General features: G+C 40.9%; 2 protein-coding genes and 1 non-coding gene across 4 annotated transcripts in view; 2 read left to right on the top strand and 1 right to left on the bottom strand.

Annotated features, from left to right (window-relative positions):
* Positions 1-1,972, bottom strand: part of ldb1a (LIM domain binding 1a) — a 36,979-nt gene extending 35,007 nt beyond the window's left edge. The window contains exon 1 of the mRNA XM_088421144.1: positions 1,696-1,972. The gene's annotated coding sequence lies outside the window, so the exon portion shown is untranslated. The remainder of the gene's footprint in view (positions 1-1,695) is intronic.
* A 3,514-nt stretch (positions 1,973-5,486) lies between these two features.
* pprc1 (PPARG related coactivator 1) lies at positions 5,487-18,039 on the top strand. 2 transcript variants are annotated; one of them, XM_088421050.1, is made up of 15 exons: positions 5,573-5,618; positions 8,167-8,275; positions 9,236-9,328; positions 11,116-11,262; positions 11,458-11,529; positions 11,613-13,401; positions 13,672-13,725; positions 14,909-14,969; positions 15,183-15,244; positions 15,808-16,477; positions 16,550-16,747; positions 16,852-16,918; positions 17,002-17,123; positions 17,361-17,512; positions 17,597-18,039. In XM_088421050.1, the coding sequence occupies exons 4-15, from the start codon at positions 11,182-11,184 to the stop codon at positions 17,695-17,697; spliced, it is 3,429 nt and encodes a 1,142-aa protein (XP_088277176.1). In that variant the 5' UTR covers positions 5,573-5,618; positions 8,167-8,275; positions 9,236-9,328; positions 11,116-11,181; the 3' UTR covers positions 17,698-18,039. The 2 variants fall into 2 exon arrangements, with proteins under 2 accessions (XP_088277175.1, XP_088277176.1); XM_088421049.1 differs by lacking the exon at positions 8,167-8,275 and having other exon boundaries at positions 5,487-5,618.
* Positions 17,152-17,292, top strand: LOC148420433 (small nucleolar RNA SNORA50). Its single transcript, XR_015866502.1, has one exon. It is a non-coding gene; the product is annotated as a small nucleolar RNA SNORA50 (small nucleolar RNA).
* Positions 18,040-19,161: the final 1,122 nt, after the last annotated feature.

The raw sequence follows: 19,161 nt of genomic DNA, 5'->3' as shown, positions 1-19,161 counted from the left end.
TCTTTATAAAATTGAATATGTTCTTATCAATTCATATCTTTACATGAGCTGTATGATACTCAAATCATTTTAGATTAGACATAAAACATATATAGAACTTGTAATAGTTCGATGAGTTTGAAAATCCACTATGTGAAATATTGGTTCTTTTTGGTATGATAATGGCCCTCTCTGGGCCATTATTATCTTGAACACATATTGAGTAAATGTACGATCCTTTGAATCATCACATACATGCAACAGAATCCAACTATTTTAACTAATCAGCTATTTTTAAATATTTTGAAAAGGGGGGCTTCAACAAAAAAATGCAATATCTTACTGACAACAATTTGGAGTTTTGGTATTTTGGCAAGACACATGAAGTTGACACAGGCAACATAAAGTGATGTCACGGACCACATATGGCCCCTGTGCCTTGAGTTTGTACTACAGTAAGTCCTCTTATCACTGTACAAATCCTTGTTTTTTAAAACCTTGGTCAATGAAAAAAATGATTTTAAAGCATTTGGTGGAGCATGGTTTCTGCCGTTTGTCTTAACTATTTTGAAGTGGAAAAGTGACATTGAAGCAAGACAAGATAATGAGATGCATTAAATCATTATTGGAATGGTTTGCCCTAGACTTTCAAAAAAATTAAATCCACATTAAATGACAAAATAAGTTATGTACTGAAATCTGAGTAGATATGTCAAGTTCTGTGGACAATTTTGAAGAGTAGCCACAAACAATGTGGCCATTGGCCCCTGAGAATCTCATTCAGGTTTAAGATATTTTGCCATGTTTTTTTTCTCTTGTTCACAAAACCACAGGAGTCCCAGTGGGTTAAATTGTGGTTTTTGATGACCGTGCATTGTCATGAAGAAATCATCACCGAATACACTTCGCTTCCATCAAATAGTCTTGTGCTTGAACCTGCGCATGAACCTGTCAAGGCTGATCTTGACTGCTGACTGTCTCTGCTGTGGTATAACATCTGACAACTTGGCTGTCAGACAAAAAAGAAGTCTACACATATGGATCTCCCAACTCTACTGAAAACCCCATCGTGCAGCTTTGACAAAAGCTCACATCACCGACGCCTGTCACTCAGAGGCAGTACAGCAACAAAGAGCAAAAATATGAGTCAGCCCGGCAACCAGAGCTGACAGGCACATTGGCTACACACCAGTGAACAGGCAGCTGCATCACAGTTAAATGTCATACACCATGTCAGACAATGTTCCCGGGACCCAGACACAATGAACATCCCCGCGGGCCACCTTCTTCCTGTCACAAACACTACCTGCTGCCACATGTTGGTTTTTTTTCTTTTCTATTTCTAGTTACAAGATTGGGATGAAACAAAGGCAGACTGTGCGAATGTGATTCAAAACATGGCTTCCAAGAGCAATTAAAGCTGGTGTGCACTGTCAAGTGTGTTCTTCCTCTCCTCTCCCTTGCACACACTGTACAGATGTCCGCACTGTCCAAATGTCAACAACAAGCACTGCCCTTAGATGAAGTTCTCGTATCACCTTGCCTGGTCTATCTAGGCATACATTTGCTTGAATACAAGCCTCTAATGTTGTGATGGCGCACGCTTACATGGCTCTTCCCCCCTAAAATCAAAGTGAACGTTCTTAATGCCGTCATTCACGCAATCACTGCCTAGCTGCGTCGCTCTCCATCACCGCACTCCATCTCAGTGCTTACCTTTCTTTTCTTTCGCCCACGCTCGCCAGCAAAAGTCCGCCTGGGTCAGCCAAAACAGCGGAAGCCGAGCTGAGCCAGCAGGCAAAGAAAGAGAGAGTGAGACGATGGAGGAGGAGAGCGTGATGAGCAGATGCTGATATAAGACACAATTGGAGGGGGGCAAATCAAGCAAAGTGCAAATTGGATGATGAGAAGGAGGGAATGAGGAAAGGAAGGAGGAGGTGGAGGAGATGAGGAAAAGAGGAGGGAGGGGGGGCTTTTTGCCGCTGCACTGGTATGACGCAGAACCGCCACATCTCCTCTTTCTGCTACAGCCCCATCCTTCCATGCCCACTAGAGGGGGTTCTGTATCCATAGCAACGGAAGAGCAGAGTTAGATAGTGCTGTAGTTAGTGGCAGTGCTGTGATCACTTAAATGCGCATCTCTCAGCTTCTGGAAGGAGGGAATAAATTAGGACATGCAATGAGAAGCAGACTGGTCTGACTTGTTACCCACAAGAGGACAGAGTGGAGAAACAGGATGCACAACTTCATTCACTCACTCAATGGGAACATAAAACGAGATCCAGAAAGACAACCTGTGAAATCACAAAATCAATAAATAAGCAATGTTGAGCAACCTGAGCTGTTCTAGTAAACAGAACAAAACCTAGAAAGACTCTACAATGCATTACAGGTTAGGAGCACATAACCTATTTTTTTTCTTCTTCTTACTTTTTTTTATTGTTTTATTCTAGGTCAGGGATAAAGAACTTGGCAGCTCTGTAGCACGTCCAACTCACAGTTCATGGACCCGAGTTCAAATCTGCCACATTCCAGCTTTCCTGTGTTGAGTTTGCATGTTCTCCCTGAGCCTGTGTGGGTTCTCTCCGGGCACTCAGGTTTCCTCCCACACCCCCAAAAACATGCATGGCAGGTATATTGGGCACACTAAATTGTCCTTAGATGTGACTGGGTGCGTGAATGCTTGTTTGTTTCTGTGTGCCCTGCAATTGGCAGGCAACCAGATCAGGGTGTCCCTCGTCTACTGCCCGAAGTCAGCTGGGATAGGCCCCAGCAAGCCTGCGACACTTGAGAGGATAAGTGGTTATGTGATTGTCTTGCCAGTCTTGTCCAAGCTGTTGACTGTACCTACAACAGCAGCAGTCTTCATCTCACACAAAAGTGAGCACGAGCGGCGGAAGGAATCCAGATACACTGTTTCTCTCTTAACTTTCATCGTCTTATTAAACAACAGATCTCAACTCCAATCTGCCTCAAGTGCTCTTGGGTCCAATTGCACTCCGTGATAGCAACATACCCTTAATGCAGTGGTGTCAAACAAATTTTATTTTGGGCCGCATTGTCGTGATAGTTTATGTCAGAGGGCCTAAATGACTGTGAATTAAAATAGCTTTTAAGTGTGTTGATCACACATTTACAGAGATTTGATATCAGAAGCCAGCAAAAACTGTTCAAAAGAGATTTGGAGAATAAGAAAATGTTTGTTTTTCTTCCCCCAAATTTTTAAAAGTTAAAGACAACTTTCAATTTTGTTATTTTAGTCAGAAACTTGAAGTCAAATCAGCATTTCAAGGGCCACAAAAAGTGAGGTGGCGGGCCTGATATGGCCCCCGGGCCTTGACTTTGACACCTGTGCCTTAATGTATCATTCCACCTCTTGCAAGTCAGTTATGTATATACTAATCACAATAAGAAGGATTTTTTTTTAATCTTTTCTTTCTTATTTACATAAGTAAATTTTTGTTCTTGGTCAGCAGTAACGGCATGCTAAACAGATAGTTTGTACGCCTGAGAGGAAGCTGACATTCGTCTGGGATTCGCAACTCTATTGCCTTCAACTCTGATGCTGTGATTAGAGTTCTACGGTTGCATCTAGTATTAAATCATGTAATAACAATTCTACCGTTGATCTGTAAAATGAGCTAATCAAGCCTTTGATATCATGGATTATTTATAAATATGTACCAGAAACTCATTGAAGTGGAGGTTTTATTTTAAAGAATTTTGAAGCTCAAATTTCTTCCAATTCTGGAATGATCCATTTCTTGTTTTCATCTGTCACTACTACACTTTCTCGTTACATTCAAACGTGGCTGTAGCAGATGTGTGTGTCACATCATGCAGGCTGTGAGCTTGACATCGCTGATCAACTTAGATGAAAGACATCCTTGATAAATGGTTTTATCCTTTTTCATCTATTACCACTTTGTCGACAAGGTATAGCTGGGAAAATGTTATGTTATGTTTTCTGTTGTATTGTTTTCAAATGTTGTTGGTAAATGTCTTTTTTGATGTTCAATGTTTTCTTTGTTACAGTTAGGTATTGTATCATATTGTATGAGCTCTAGTATGGTTCAAATCAATTCTATTCAAAACCTGAAATGTTGCAGCCATTTTTCTAACCGTTTAAAAGGTTAACTAACACTAAAGTGTTTTTTCCCACTTTCTGATGTCTGGCGAATCCCAAGTGGTTTGTCACATGCACATTCGCACAGGCAGCAACACGTGTGGGGCCATGTTTTGTCCAAAAAATAAAAAGGAGCACAGGTAACATTGAGATGGTCTGTCTCTTTTCAAAAAAAAACTCTAATCCTCTAATTCATCTGTGTTTTTCCGCCATTGTCATTGCACTGTCTCCTGCTACAGTAGTCCGGTGTGCATGTTCAAAACTGCTTTTATAGTCTCGAGTTCAACTTTTCTGCTTTTCAGTAGATCCACCAAGCGCTACAAGTTCCCAATTTGTGCCAAATCTGTTTCAATGAAATGGGGTTTTGAATCATTTAGAACAGTAGCTTTCAAAGTGGGGTCTGCGAACCCCTGGGGCTCGGTAGCCTGACTGCAGGGGGTTCGTAAAATCATCTGGGTTCTAACAAAAAATATATATGTTTGTGTTAATTTAATTTTATTTTATATTAAATTGTGAATATATTCATGACTCTTCAATAAAGCAATCTATTTAACCAGTTTAGTATGTTGTCAAACTTGTCAAATGGACCCACGTAATTCTCATCAAAGAGCTTGATTGTTTAGTCACTAAATATTTGGGAGCAACCTGTTTGGGCAAAATTGACCCAATTTGTGATGAGGAAGCGTGCAATTTGCAATACAGTATATATTTTCTAAACTTCAGTATGGCGGAAAAGTAACAAATATACTTGTTGTCAAATTGAATACGTTGGTGAAAGGAACTTATGTTTGGCTTATGTTTTTTGTTTTGTTTCTGTAAACACCTGGGTCCTTGAAAAATTTGCTTTCCAAAAAGGGGTCTCTGACTCTAAAGTTTGAGAACCCTTGGTTCAGAAAGTTTAGTGTGTGTGTGTGTGTGTGTCTGTGTGCGCGCGCGCGGTGGAGGTGGGGTGCATAACCGTTGCTTGAAGCAAACTCCATTATAACGAAACATAACTGACCATGTGGAATTAAAAACCACAAAAACTACACAAAATCGTTTTCCCTTGAGCCCTCAGGACGAAGTTGATTTTTTAGATACAAATCTGTAAACGATTGAAAACGATGTACAAATGACAACTTTACATTAAAAAAAGACCTCAGACTGAGTTAGTACTTTACTCAAAATGAAAACAGATAACGGATAAAAGAACAATTTAAGATAAACGTTTTTTTGTTGTTAATCCACTCTTTGAAGGAAATGTGTGCGTGTGGGGGTTGTTGGGGCTACAAAACGTGACTCGTTTACCTTTGACCCCATGCTCCTCGCGTCATTTTACGTCATTTTACCGCGAACGTGTGAGTATATGCCTCATACCCGGCTCAGTTCGAGGCTTCTCATTGGCCAAAGTACTCCCCCAGTTTAAGTGCTAGTAAGGGAGTAAACTTACAAGATGGCGGTCCGGTGGGGAGCAGTCGAAGAGACTTTAACAACGTGCAATATGGATTTTTTCCAGTTGAATACACTCGGCGAGGTAATGACCGTGATATAATATTTTACGTTGTTGTTTTGACTTAATTGCCTTTGAGTGTCTGGCTTTATTCGTGCGCGCTGCAGTTGGAAAAGTTGAACTGTGCGCATGCTGAAGTGACACGTGGATACTACTCAGACCTCACTAAATCGTCTCTTTAACTTAGGTTTTTACTTATTGACTATTGTCTTGATGTCTTATGTTTTACCGATACACTATTGACAATATGTATTCTAGCTGGCGTGGTTTGACCGTTAAAAGGACTCGATTTTAGCAAGCCGGCTCATCAGCTGTAATAAACTTTTAAAAAGTGTTCAAATTGCCAAAACGTTTACGTGACAGTCGTACTCGGGGATAGTTTACGGATTTGTTGTTACTAGTATGTTGTGTTTTTATGGTTTTCATTCAAACAATTAACATCTGCTTGCAGTGCTACCGCTACTGCTTGATTCATTCACACGTGTTGACAGCACGGTAACGTGCTAGCTAACCGGGTAGCTTGCTAGCTTTGCGACCCACCCTTATAAGCGCAGATTTACGTATAATAGTTTGTATTTGATCCGGGTTTGGGCGTTTGGTTTTGTAGAATCGTGCTGGATTATTTGGATGCGTGCCAGGCCATTGCAGTGCCGTGTCATCATTTTAGCGACGCAGGGGTTGTAAACGTCGATCGAAGTTGCAATTGTGGCTGCACGCCTTCAATTGTTCGCTTTAGCCGAACAATCTATTGCTGCTTGCAAGCTAATCGAAAAGTAATCACATGTTTTTGGGGGCGGCTGAATAACCTTTGCCTCGTCACCCGTCTGCACAATATACTCACTGCTTCTTTGAAATTTCCCTTCTACTGCTAAATTGGGGATTTTGCTATTTTTTTTTTTTTTTTTTTTGCAATCGCCCCATTGCTTCCAAGTCTTAAACTTGGGCACGCCACAAAATATCAATAAGGGTGTGTTGTACACGTGGGTGCTGGACTTCCGCCATGTGGACGGAGAGTGTGAAGAATCAAACATGTTGAGCTCTGATAGTGCAAGTGTAACGTAGACTCAAACACGTGGTTGCCTCTAAGCACACCAAATGTTTGAAGTTTATTTACATTAAAATACTTTATTTACAAAACAAAAACACGAATTAAATGTGTTAATTGTTTGAACATTTCTTGGAGAATTTTATTTTCCATCAAAATTTATTTATGAGTTTATGAAGCATGAGAGGCATGATTGTTAATTACTCTCAAACATTCACACACATGTTGGCACCTATCAATAATTTAGGTCATGTCTGAATGCACATGCTATTCCCTACAAAATGCACCAATAAGGGGCTTCGCCATTTTGTAGGGTCTCTGAGTGTCCAGAGAGTATAAATGTAGGGCTCTCAAAATAACTCAACGCATTTGAAAAGTAGTGTAAATCGATGCTCACTCGACAGATTACTATAGACTACAAATTGCAAGCAGAAAAAAAGCACCCCGAACTCCTGTGGTGTGCAAGTGATATGTTATTTCATGTTATTTATTTTAAAATATATGCCGCAAAAGATTTTTTTTTAATGAATAATGCGTTTCTATACAATTAATAATAATAATGATTAATGAATCTTAGATTTTAACAGGCCCGTGCATCATCACAGGTGCAATGGTCACGTGACAATACGATGAGGAGAAAGTTGAAAGACTCAAGAACTGGCTGTCCAAATCGCCAAACCGAATAAGGAAACTGCTTTCCAGTGTTCCATAAATCATTGTAGGGGTCTTCAATCCGGGTCTTCAAGGGCCTGTATCTTGGATATTTGATGTCTTCTCTGCTGCAAGGCACCCGATTCCAATGCTCAGGATCTTTATTCCGCTTCTGCAGCCCTCGCTGATTGTCTGAACATTTGAATTGAGTGTGTTGCAACCGGGAGACATAAAAAAAATCCAGGAGACTGTCCCTCAAGTCCTAGGATTGAAAACCCCTGCTCTATAACGTGGTACTACAAAGTAGTCCATGAAGGGCTAGGAGATAAGATTGCACGTGGGGACACAGCCACGTTTTTAAATTAACCGAAAACATTTTTTGGAATGTGGAGTGAAGCTTGGAGGCACACAGAGCTGTGGGGTGGGTTAGGATTAGGTGGGTTAGGGGTGTTTAACCAGTTATCCATCGTGCTGCGTAAACTGGATCAAAATATAACATTATCCACATTTTGTGAATTAGATTTGAAATATGTTAAAAATATACAATTATGAAACTCAAATGGAATCAATGAAAGCATGTGAGCTGGACGAAGAGGCCGGCGGGGAAAGGGAAGTTAGGGCTTCCCTGCTCAAGCTGCTACCCCCTGCGACCCCACTTTGCGCATTACAGAAAAATATAATATAAAAAAAGACAGCAAGCTAGAGAGTTAAAAAAAAAGAGGGTGCTGTTGCAAGTTATAAGCAGTTCTAAATAAGTTTGTTTTTTAGTCTTGAGTTGAAAAGGGATATGTAGTAAATATTGCAAACATCATTTAGTAGTGAGTTCCAGAGTTTGGGAGCAAAGTAGCTTGGCTTAAAGCTCTGTCTCCCATGCAGACGAGAGAGGCGGAACGCATGACTGAATGCAGGATGAGGGCCTGAGAGAGCAAACGGAAATGACGATTTGGACCGGATCAGGAAGATTGAAGTGGTTATGGATGACTAAGTATGGATAAGTACAGTATTTGGAAGCTGGGCTGGAGTTTGACTTGTAGCCAGTGAGGCTGTTGAAAGACAGGGCTGATATGGTGAAATGACGGGGTTCTGATGATAAGTATTAGCTGATGAGTCCTTTACTAGTTGGGAGTTTGAGGGATTTTTGGGAGGGCACCAAAGAAAAGAGAGTTGCAATAATCCAGATGGGAGGTGATGAGCCTGTGGACCAGGATGTCAGTGGTGTGAGGGGTGAGAGTGGGGCAAAAACGGGTAATGGATCAAAGATGAAAATATGAAGACTGGGTTGTGTTATTGATATGAGACTAAATAAAAGCGAGCGGTCAAGGATGACACCCAGACTCTTAACCAGAGGGGAAGGGAAAACAAATTTGTCAATGGTGAGGGAAAAACTGTTATGACTTAAAAGATTGAGTTTTAAATTATGATCACCTGAGTTTTGCAAATAAAAATTAATTAATGGCGAGGTTTATACATTTAACTGTTTATCAATGTGCAACACTTTAAAGAGTGGATGAGATAGCAAAAGAACTAGTATTCAGTTAGTATGGCCGCATTCTTCTAATCTATGGGCCATTATTTAATGGAGCTGCTGCACCTGTGTGTGCTGATATCCTACATACATACATACATACATACGTAAACACATAACTGTAATAAAGAAAACATAACTGGAATAAAGAAAACATATCACATCAATAACAATTACGTAAAACTCACACACCCACATTAGGCCTTGTTGTCTAAGAGGTAATAGATGAAAGAGGAGGCATTTAAAGATGTCTTTCATATAAGTGGATCAGAGGTGTCAAGATCACAGCATGCATGACATCACACATGTGTGCTACAGCTAAGTTTAAAAGTAAACAAATAGCTATATTATGTAAATATAGTGCCTGGTAGATTGTTAAATTGATTGCATTTTTCAATTTTATTTCTTTTGTCTTTCTAGGCCACTGAATTGTGCTCCGGAGAAACGCCAGATGCTTTTCAAAGCTGCTTGGACCCCTCTATCCTTTCCATCTTTGACACACCATCCATAGAGGCAAGCCTACACGAGCAATAATGCTGCACAATTAATCGAACTTTAATCGCGATCACGCTATTGGCTGCCACGATTAGTTAAGCCGATCCTCAGTGATTTTAAAATTTAAAAAGATGGCTACGTACATGTCAAATTCAGCACTTTTGGTCATCCTACCACCAGGGGGCAAAGGCAAGGTTAAGACTTCATTAAGTGAAGAAATAGCAAGCGAGAATCCCGCAAGGACGGCAGCTCGGTATACAGTTGCCGCATCCGCGAGTTCCGCGTGGCTCCACACAGCAAAATGACGTAATTTCGGCAACCACGCCCCTTCGTGCGGTGTCTGCACGAGCCAGGTTTTCCGCAACTTGTACCTTCCGAAATTTCTTAATCGCGCAGAAGCCCAAGGTAGAAAACATGGCAGATGAACTATTGCTTATGGAAGTTTGCTGGTACAAACACTTTCATAATTTGGCTTAAAAAAAAAAAAAAAAACTACCACGACCTAAATACCGTAAACCAGCGGTCCCCAACCACGGTACCAGTCCGCGGATCAACTGGTGCAGGGCCGCGTGGGCTGCACCCAAAATAATGTTTTAGAAATTATTTAGTTTAACAGTTCAAACGTTTGTGCTTGATCTTTGTTTTTTTGGTGCCGCTTCTGGACGTTGTTATTAACATGCATAGTGAGAAGGATGATGTGGTTTTAAGAGCAGCCAGCAGCAGCACCCCCAGTACACGCACCCCTGCCTGGTCCGCAATATAAATATAAATATAAAGCGTTGACCGGTCTGTGGTGAAAAAAAGCCGTAAACAACTCCTGGTGAGCACACACAGTTGGGGAGAGATGAGGAGTCTGTTTAAAAATAAAAAACAAAAAGCTTGGAAGAGTTTCGATCGTTTTAATCCACAAGGATTCTTTACTTACCTCAGTTACAGAGTCGTGTTGTTTGTATGCTGTAGACTCCATTTACTGCCATCAGTCTGGGCGATGGAATAAATTCAGTTTGAAATGACCGAAAATGACATTTTGACTGCTATGTCCATACTCACTTCAAGTGATTCTGGTACTTTAAGCAGCCTCCCATTAGCACCAGAGTGAAATGGCGTTGAGTTTCTCACCTGATATGTACCTTACTAGCTGTCAATTGAGACCCATTTTGGAAAATCTAATCGGCAAAAATTTGAATAAATTGTGTTTGAAATAACCAAAAGTGACATTTTGACTGCCAAGTCCATACTTACTTCAAGTGATTCTGGTGCTTCTGTACTGTTTTTTTCTTGCAAAAAAAAACAAAACAAAAAACTATAAGGCTGTTGTAGGTGTTGTTACAGGCCTGTTGTTGTAGTATGTACTTGGTTCTAAGTTCAGATTCATTTTTTTCATTGGTTTGCACTCAGCAAGTAAGTTAGCTGTGTTGCCGTGTGCCAGGTTTTTGCTCTGTCTTGGGTGAATACGTCATAATTATTTACTTTATTTATTTTTGTGTATTATCATTCTTTGTACGTATCAAATCTTGAATCCTTGTTTATATACTGTTTGTTTTAAAAAAAAAAAAACTGCAACAAGTAGACATGTTTGACCAATCGAGATTAATAATCGGTATTTCAATATTGACCAAAATAAACCTGATTATTATTTTGAACATAATCGTGCAGCCCTTATAAGCAAACGACCTTCTAAAAAGTTAACATGTTTAATTGTTTTGCCTTCACACGATTTATCTGTCAATTTTTAATTTACTTGTATAGCTCTGTGTGCTCTTGCTCATAAGGTTTTTTTTTTTATTATTATTATTATCCTTTAGACTAACAGACTGGACGAGGACAATGAAGCCTCACTGTTAACCGCTCTGGCAGACATACTGGACAATATGGATGATGAGAACCTGTCTCCATTCGACACGTTGCCTGAGTCAGACCTGCTGTCGGGTCAGGGAAGGGAACATTCGCCGGTTAGTGCACAGCTGTCATGCATAACTTGCCGTCAGTCTCTCCCTAGTTTCTGGCTCATAAACCCCCACTGCGCCCTGTGTTCACAATGAGATTAAATGACACAAAGGCTTCAAACACTTGATTATATGTTTAATTTGCACTTCTTAGGAAAAAAAAGTCAATTTCCTTGTCTTCCCCTCCCCCAAAAAATGTAGCTCAGGAGATTACACTGTCTGCCATGGTCCACTCCAGAGAAAGACTCATTTTGTTCAAGATCAGCTGGAAAGGTAGCTCTCACCCCACAAACAGTGGATCACCTCCGACTACATAGCCATTTAGATTTTAACAACTTACTCCTGTTTGTACTCAGAACCTCCCCAAGATGACAGCCTCGTTGCAGAGAAGTGACGGGGAGGAAGAAGATCCTGTTTCTGTTACCCTGAGCCCTCTGAGGCCCAGTTTACTTTCTGGCTGTACTTTGGCAGACTTGGACGGTCCAACTGTTCCTTTTCCTGTCACCATTGAGCAGGAGAATCCCGATGGCCTTTCAGTCAACCTGGGTGATTTGGTCAAACACATACATCCACACTGCATGACCATTTGCATGCAGGGTGATGAGGGCATGCAGATGTTGCCTGCTGGAGGAATCTTACTGGAGGTGGTGGATAAGGGTGAAAATGGAGAGCCCATCCTAGCTGTCCAAGAGCTTCCTGTTCCTTTGCCAATTAACGAGTCTTCAGAGAACAAGATGATGACAGATGATGTGGAAGAAATAGCTTCTGACAGCTCAGAACATATTGTAGTTGATGATGATGATGAAGCATTCTGTCAGGCTCCAGTGGGAATTCCGAGTTTATGTTCCGATGGAAAAGTTAGCGAAGACAAGCAGAAAGAAGCCGCCATAGAAAGAAGACCCTCTCGTAGGAAAAGAAAAAAGAAATTTAGTAAAAAATACCCACCTTTAGAGGAAAGGGACCTGAGGAGTGCTGCAACAAGAAATAGAAAAGAAGAATTGTCCCAGAAGTCTGAAAAGGGGCACTTCAGGAAACAGAAGAAAAAGCAAGTGCCTAAGGTTCCAGCTGGCTCTGCACCTCTTTCTTTAAAACCGAAAGAAATAACTCGACACCAAATTAAATCACAAACAGAAATCACCACTTTGACCCCTGAATCTAGTGCGAAAGCAGTTAGGGCGTTGGTGTCACCACAGGCTGCAGGACTGCTGAAAATTGACGTTCCCGAAAGTCCAGCCCCAGCAGTCTTCTCTCAGCAGCTGGATAAAATGTCCCAACAGGTGTCCCTATCCCCTGATGAGCTCACCAGCCAACAATCCTCAAATTTGTCCAGTAAAGCAGCAGCTGATCTAAACATTACATTGACTTTAGATGAGCCCCGTCCATCTGAGACTCCTGCTGCTCCAGAGCCAAAACCCAAGTGCCTCAGTCTGGCTGAGTACAGACAACTTCGGCTGCAGAAAAAGCCTGTTGCAGGGGACAAGGAAGGCGACAACAGCACCAAGTGGCCCAGCCTATTGGAGCCACCCAAAGAATTGCACCCTATCCTCTGCTTGCCCCAACCCAGTCCCAGAGATCCTCGGTGGCCCACCTTCCAGGCAGCTAAAAGTGCAGTTGAGGTCAAACCGGCCTGGCAACCCCGGGGACCTTGTGCCCCACCCACCCCTGAGGCACTCTTAGTGCCGCCCGCCTATATGGTTGCCTCAACCAAAAAGACTTGTAATGCTGTCCCTAAACAATCAAAAGATCTCTCGAACCAATCAACAGACAAATGTCCCAAACCGTCAGAAGACAAGACTGGTGTCACTACGAAGTCTCCACAGCTTGTCAAAACGGTTGCAGAGAAAATCCAGTGCAACTCTGCTGCTACGGTTCCTGTTCCCAGTCCTCTGCAGAATACCTCTGTTTGCCAGAATGTGCCTAAGGTCATTCCTCACTCCGTTCCCCCTTCAAACAATCCCAACACGTGTGCAAAGGCCCTGACAATGAATGCCAAACCCTGTGTGACTCCTTCCCATCCTCCCATGGCATCATCAAGTCTTAAATCAAAACTTGTTGTGCTTAAACCAAAAGTCACGGCACGAAGGGAAACTCCAAAGGCAAAGAGTCCCACACAGGAGTTGATTGAATCCTTCACCACTGAGATGGGTGAGTGTGTTTACACAACAGAATTTCACTTTCAGTATACTAGTTAAAGTTGAAGTAAAAATAGTTAAACTGTTGCAAATATGCTCATTGACAATGGCAATTCAGATTTCACTCATGTCACAATCATGTCCCGGAGATTGCTTTGGACTTCTCAATCACCAGTCTGCCTCTTTTGAAACATTTCACGACTTTTCCCTGATGTTTTCGTTTGTTGGTTTAGCTTGTGTTTTAATGTGTACTTTTTGTCATGCCTCTATTTCTGTATTACAGGTATTGAGGCAGCTGATCTGACCAGCCTGTTGGAGCAATTTGAGGAAACACAAGGTGAACAAATTGATCAATTTTCTTACTTCATTGTAGCTGTGTGTTTGTGTGATATTTTTTGTTTGATGTTTAATAGAGAAAGCAGTAAACTAGAGCTTCAGCTTTCAAGTATTTTGGTATTTTGATATCCTACTGAAAATCTGAATTGAATAATTGGATCTTTTAGATAAAAATTAAACATTTTTGCTTAGTGTAAAACAAATACACAGAAGACTGAATAGCACATTTCCAATTCATTATGAATGAACAACTTTGAGATTTTTTCGGTTTAAAAAAACAAAAACGTTAGTGATGTTTTCCTTGCCATTAATGTTGTAATGGCGTCCCCACAGGAACAATCTTGCTGGCTGAAACAGTTAATTTGAGTCAGCCAGCTTAGTTGAAATAGCATCCGTAGAAATAGCAACTGTCAGCCAGTCAACATGAAAGTCTGCCTTTTCACTTGCATCTGTTTAACAGCTTTTGAAACGTAATCAGACTGTGTTTTGCAAGCCTACATGTAGCACTTGAACACTACCAGGCCAGTGGCTAATTTATGTGAGACGCTGCTATCACACTGGAGCCACCGCTGAACGCTGGCAACGGGCACCGTCGAATACAGTGTCATTGTAATTAAGTTGTTTATTTTAGTGCCCTTAATTAGCGATTGAACATGATTTAAAGGAAGTAGCAGTTTTTGATGGCAGTAGAAAGACTAGACCAGTCACGTTATGCCATGTTTTTCCTGACTTGAACATAAATAAGCAGGTATATGAGGCAAGGAAAAAAAAGAAGCAAGTACTGTACGCAAATTACTCTGGCTCATTTCAGATACAACCAATGCTCATTTATGAAAGGAGAATCTTGTGGCCCGTTTCCTGGTCTGCGGTGACAGTTAAAGTTTGTGGAAAGCATTTTCTGAAGGTTGAAAGCGAAGCTGTTTTGTAGTGTGAAATTCTGCCCAGTCTGCAAATGCATTTAACTCTCCCCATGCTGCCTTTGTTGGTGGCTTTACAAGGCTCAACCTGACAGTGGGTGTACAGCGACTGAACTCGAATTTACACTTAATAGTGTCAATTAATGTGTTACTGAGCCTTTTTATACCTTGACTGGTTGTGACCGTTGTGCTGGGCATGTACTGCCATTTCTATCGACTAACAAGTCTCTCTTCTGCCATGCCCCTGTTCTCCTTACCTCTCTTCAGCCAAAGAGCAACAAAGTGTAACGGAGGTCTGTGGTAGAGCAGCAGCTGTAGGAAACTCAAGGTGAGTTACCCTACAGCCGTCACGCTGCTCTGTGGGTGTGATTGGGTCAAATTTGTACATGTGGTATTTTCGTGACGTCACTTTTATGCCAAGACCTGCCGCTTATGTCAAGACCCTTGAAAGGGGGCTTTGACATTGTGATTTAAACCTAAAGCCAGAGCAGATTTCAATTCTCAGCATAAGTATTAACAGCTTTTGTCTTAATTTTTTTAGTGTTGAATTTCCACGTGAGAGAACTGTTGTGGACCGTGTCGGTGATCTCTCAAGCCCTGCAGGTAATTTATATGAAATCTATGAAGTAAAGGAAAGGAAGTTAAGAATGACATAAGTGAATTTAGGTATCGTGTACCACCACAAACACAAGCCAATTCTAGTGTATTGCGACATTATTGACTCAATTGACAACCTTTCGAGATACGGACCATCATTTTGGTGGTAGTAAACTTTTAACTGATTGCACTTCGTTTGGCAGATAAAAATAAATTAAAAAAAAAAAGAAAAAAAAGCTTTATGTGTCGTAATGACACTGGCAGTTGACTTTCATACTAAACTAAATTGCATTATGATAGTCACACTTGAATTTAAAATTCAACTGCGTAAAGAATGCTATATATGTATGTGTGTGTGTGTGTATAGAAAATATATATATATATATATATATATATATATATATATATAACACACACCTCGCTATATGATGACTCAGTTAAGTCATACTGAAAACCTTTTAGGTGTAAATTTCGGGTTCTTCCATCTTCAAGTTAGCAGCTTTGGGTCACATTTGGCCAACTCCCTTTAATTGTACTTAACTAAACGTGCCCTTTTGATATTTTTTTAGCTTTGACACCTCCAGCCACTCCTCCACACCAGATGTGGAAACCTCTAGTCCCAGTTGCTCTGCTGGGAAAGGCCAAGTCCACAGAGTCCTCCAAAACAAACCCATCCAAGGCTATTCAGATCGAGGCCCGCCCTTTGAACCCAGCCAGATTTCGTGCGAGGCCCACTGCTGCTGCTGCCACTGTGCCTTACAGTGTGGTGTGCATGGATCATGACTACTGTCTCCCAAGCAGAAATGCTACTCATATTGGAGAAGCAGGCAAGCGCTGGAATGTCAAACAGCAGATCACAATTAAACCCATAAAGCACCCTGCAACAGCCACTACAGTGCCCCCAAGTATCCAGGAGACCACATACCGGTCAAACCCTAACACACAAGCATCTTCACCAGGTCCAGAGGCTTTGAATGATGTGATTGATGGGGTAAGAGAATCCTCTGTTCTGGAGACTCCTGAAGCTTCTCCGGCGCATCAAGAGAATGAATCGACCGAAAGAACTCTTCGGAAGAAGCGTTTTGAGAGGACGTATCGTTGGCATGCACCCTCTCGCAGTCCCAGCCCCAAACAGAGGGGGCGAAAACGAAGGTCTCATCGTTCACCATCTGTTTCCAGCGACGTGGAGTCTGATTCGCACTCATCTCGATCCCGCTCTCCATCGAGAACCAAGAAACGGTTAGATGAATTTTGCATCGCATCTTCATTCCTTGTGAAGTGTGACTCATCAGACTATTTTTTTCTCAATAGGTTTTATCATCGCCGTTCTCGCAGCAAATCCAGCTCTTCATATAGTTCATCTTCACGATCCTCCATATCCCGCTCTCCTCCCAGGAGGAGAAAATACTCATATTCCTCCTCTCACTCTGGTTCTTGGAGTCGCTCGAGATCACGGTCTCAGTCGCCCCAAACACGAGTGCCATGGAGGAGAAACAGAGCAGTTTATAGGTACACTGTAGCGAATGCAAGCTTTTCTCATGTATGGTTGAATATGGCTAAAGGTTGTGTGTTTGTTTTTTTTTGTTTTTATTTAATTTTATTTATTCATTTAGTCCTTCACATCGGCATACGTATGGGTATGCAGCTGAGGATGTAAAGTCCCGCAAAGACAAAGCAATTGTAAGCTTGTGAATTACATACATTTTTGGTGTATTGTGACGCGCTCGATATCACTAAATGTATGTTGAAAACTCTCTTTGCAGGAGGAAAGGCGGGTTGTTTACATTGGTCGAATTCGGGGCACAATGACACAAAGAGAGCTCAGAGAGCGTTTCTCCTACTTTGGCGAGGTGGAGGATTGCACTCTGCACTTCAGGGAACAAGGGTGAGTTTGTTGTTTTACTTTGCTTTACTTGCATTGTTACTGAACCCTTTTGGTCTCCTGTGATGGCATCAAGGGTCAAGGTACAATGCTAAAGCATAAGCAGGCCTGCTCATAACTGGGGCTTCCTGGCTTATGTCCCAGGTTGCTCTTTTAAAAGCAAGCCACAGCTTCAAAAGACAAACAATCATGAAGTGAAGCGATCATGTCAATAGATACTAAAGCTCGTATCTAATACAGGGACAACTACGGGTTTGTGACTTACTACAACACCAAGGATGCTTTCAATGCTATTGAGAATGGAAGCAAGCTACGTAATGCTGATGAGCTGCCATTTGATCTGTGCTTTGGTGGAAGGAGGCAGTTCTGCAAAACCACCTATGCTGACCTAGGTAGAGTGAGACAGGATGGTTGATTTCATCTGGTTTGTCCTAATATTTTGAATTGTAATCACCCTGGCGCATGTTGCTTCTTAGATTCTAACAGAGATTATGACCCATCAACTGCAAAAGGAAAGTTGAAGACACTAGACTTCGACACTTTACTAAAGCAGGCGCAGCGGAGTCTGAAGAGGTAACAGGAGGCCCGCCGCAGGGAGCAGCAAACACTTACCTCAAGAGCAAAACATGTTTTTTCAGTTTGTTGTGGCATTAGTTTTATTTTTGTTGAAATTTATTTTGTTTGGCCAAGATTAATACCTTCTGTTGAAGAGAAGATTTGTAGTTAAATGAGTAAAAGAAGTTTAAAAAAAATGGAATGTGATCATTTTAAATGTTTATTTAAAAATGTAAAGACAAAATGAACTGTATGGAGAGAATCACTTTTAAAGAGAAATACAATTGGGGCTCCTTAAATGTTGGGAGAGAATGTATTACATTCAGATGTAATTGCAAACATCAATAAAAACCAGGAACCTGAACGCTCTTGTTTGGTCATTTAAGAACTTTGCTGTCCACCTCACTGCAGTAGACTGCTGTCAGTCAGTATTTGGTTTTGACTATTATTTATCTTCCAGAAAATCAGTTTTGGGTTGCAAGGGTTTGCCCGCTATATGAGTGCAGGGTAAAAGATTGATATCTCATGGGTAATACCTTCTGTTTCGGATTGTTTGTTTTTTCCTGGGCACTGTGGTTTCTAAATTTTTTTCGAGGTAAGTATAAGATGTACTCACAAAAGACATTTTTGTTTTTTTTACTCCTCAAAAGAAAAATACAAATGCACTGCTATTAAGTGCTTAATTGTAAACTTCCCCCTTTGTTAGAAGATAAAGGTCCAGAAAGGCAGACCATAAATACTGTGTTGCTGACAATTTCAGAAATTGATAACAAAAAAAAATAGATATTGATTAGTAATGGACCAAAAGTGACTAATTCATTGATAGTCTTGCTTCATATGTCGTTTGAAACATTGGCTCGGCTGAATTCCTAATATGGGTTGAGCTGCCAAAGACCTTGAGTATGTTCAAGATGTAATCTTGAGCAACTGTGTTATTTGCATGATATATAGGGTTAGCTTGGGCTGGGTGTCACTAGAGACATGGAGAGTTCATTCATGTTTCAATTCAATAGAAATCACTCTTGATTTTCTATTAATTAATGTAAGTCTTACTGTGCAAATTTTACTTTCATAGAGAAGACTTTCTCCGAACCAGTAGAGCAAATGGTAAAACCTATTGCTCTTATTTAGTGCATCAGACAAATGAGCGATATTAGCTTAGCTACTTAAGATTAATATTAGCATCATGCAAATTGCCAACTATCATCCTCATAGTATCACAAAATATGATTAAACATATCAAATTATAGAAACACTTCGAGAGCTCAAATTTGGCTTACGAAATGTATTTAACAAGACGTAATTATATATAATAAGGCAATGAAAAGGAAAATCCATTCAAATCGATTAACCGATTTACTAAACTCCAGCTCTAATTGACGTTGGTGATGTATTCACGGCACTACTAATAAAAAAAATACGTTTGGGCTGTTAATATAATTTCGTATCACAAAATTGGATTAATTTAAATTAAATGATTAATCTA

The sequence above is a fragment of the Hippichthys cyanospilos genome, chromosome 8, assembly GCF_059441005.1.
Source record: "Hippichthys cyanospilos isolate Australia breed blue-spotted pipefish chromosome 8, RoL_Hcya_1.0, whole genome shotgun sequence".
NCBI classification, from domain to species: Eukaryota; Metazoa; Chordata; class Actinopteri; order Syngnathiformes; family Syngnathidae; genus Hippichthys; species Hippichthys cyanospilos.
The sequence above is the reverse complement of the archived record's forward strand: the minus strand, read 5'-3'. Positions and strand labels throughout refer to the sequence as shown.

Bases quoted from the DNA above. Each gene is read 5' to 3' on its own strand.
- pprc1 (XM_088421049.1), top strand. From the start codon at position 5,538: ATGGCGGTCCGGTGGGGAGCAGTCGAAGAGACTTTAACAACGTGCAAT. The intron at 11,263-11,457 runs GTTAGTGCACAG...CAAAAAATGTAG, and splicing joins AGGGAAGGGAACATTCGCCG to CTCAGGAGATTACACTGTCT. The intron at 16,919-17,001 runs GTAAGCTTGTGA...CTCTCTTTGCAG, and splicing joins CCCGCAAAGACAAAGCAATT to GAGGAAAGGCGGGTTGTTTA.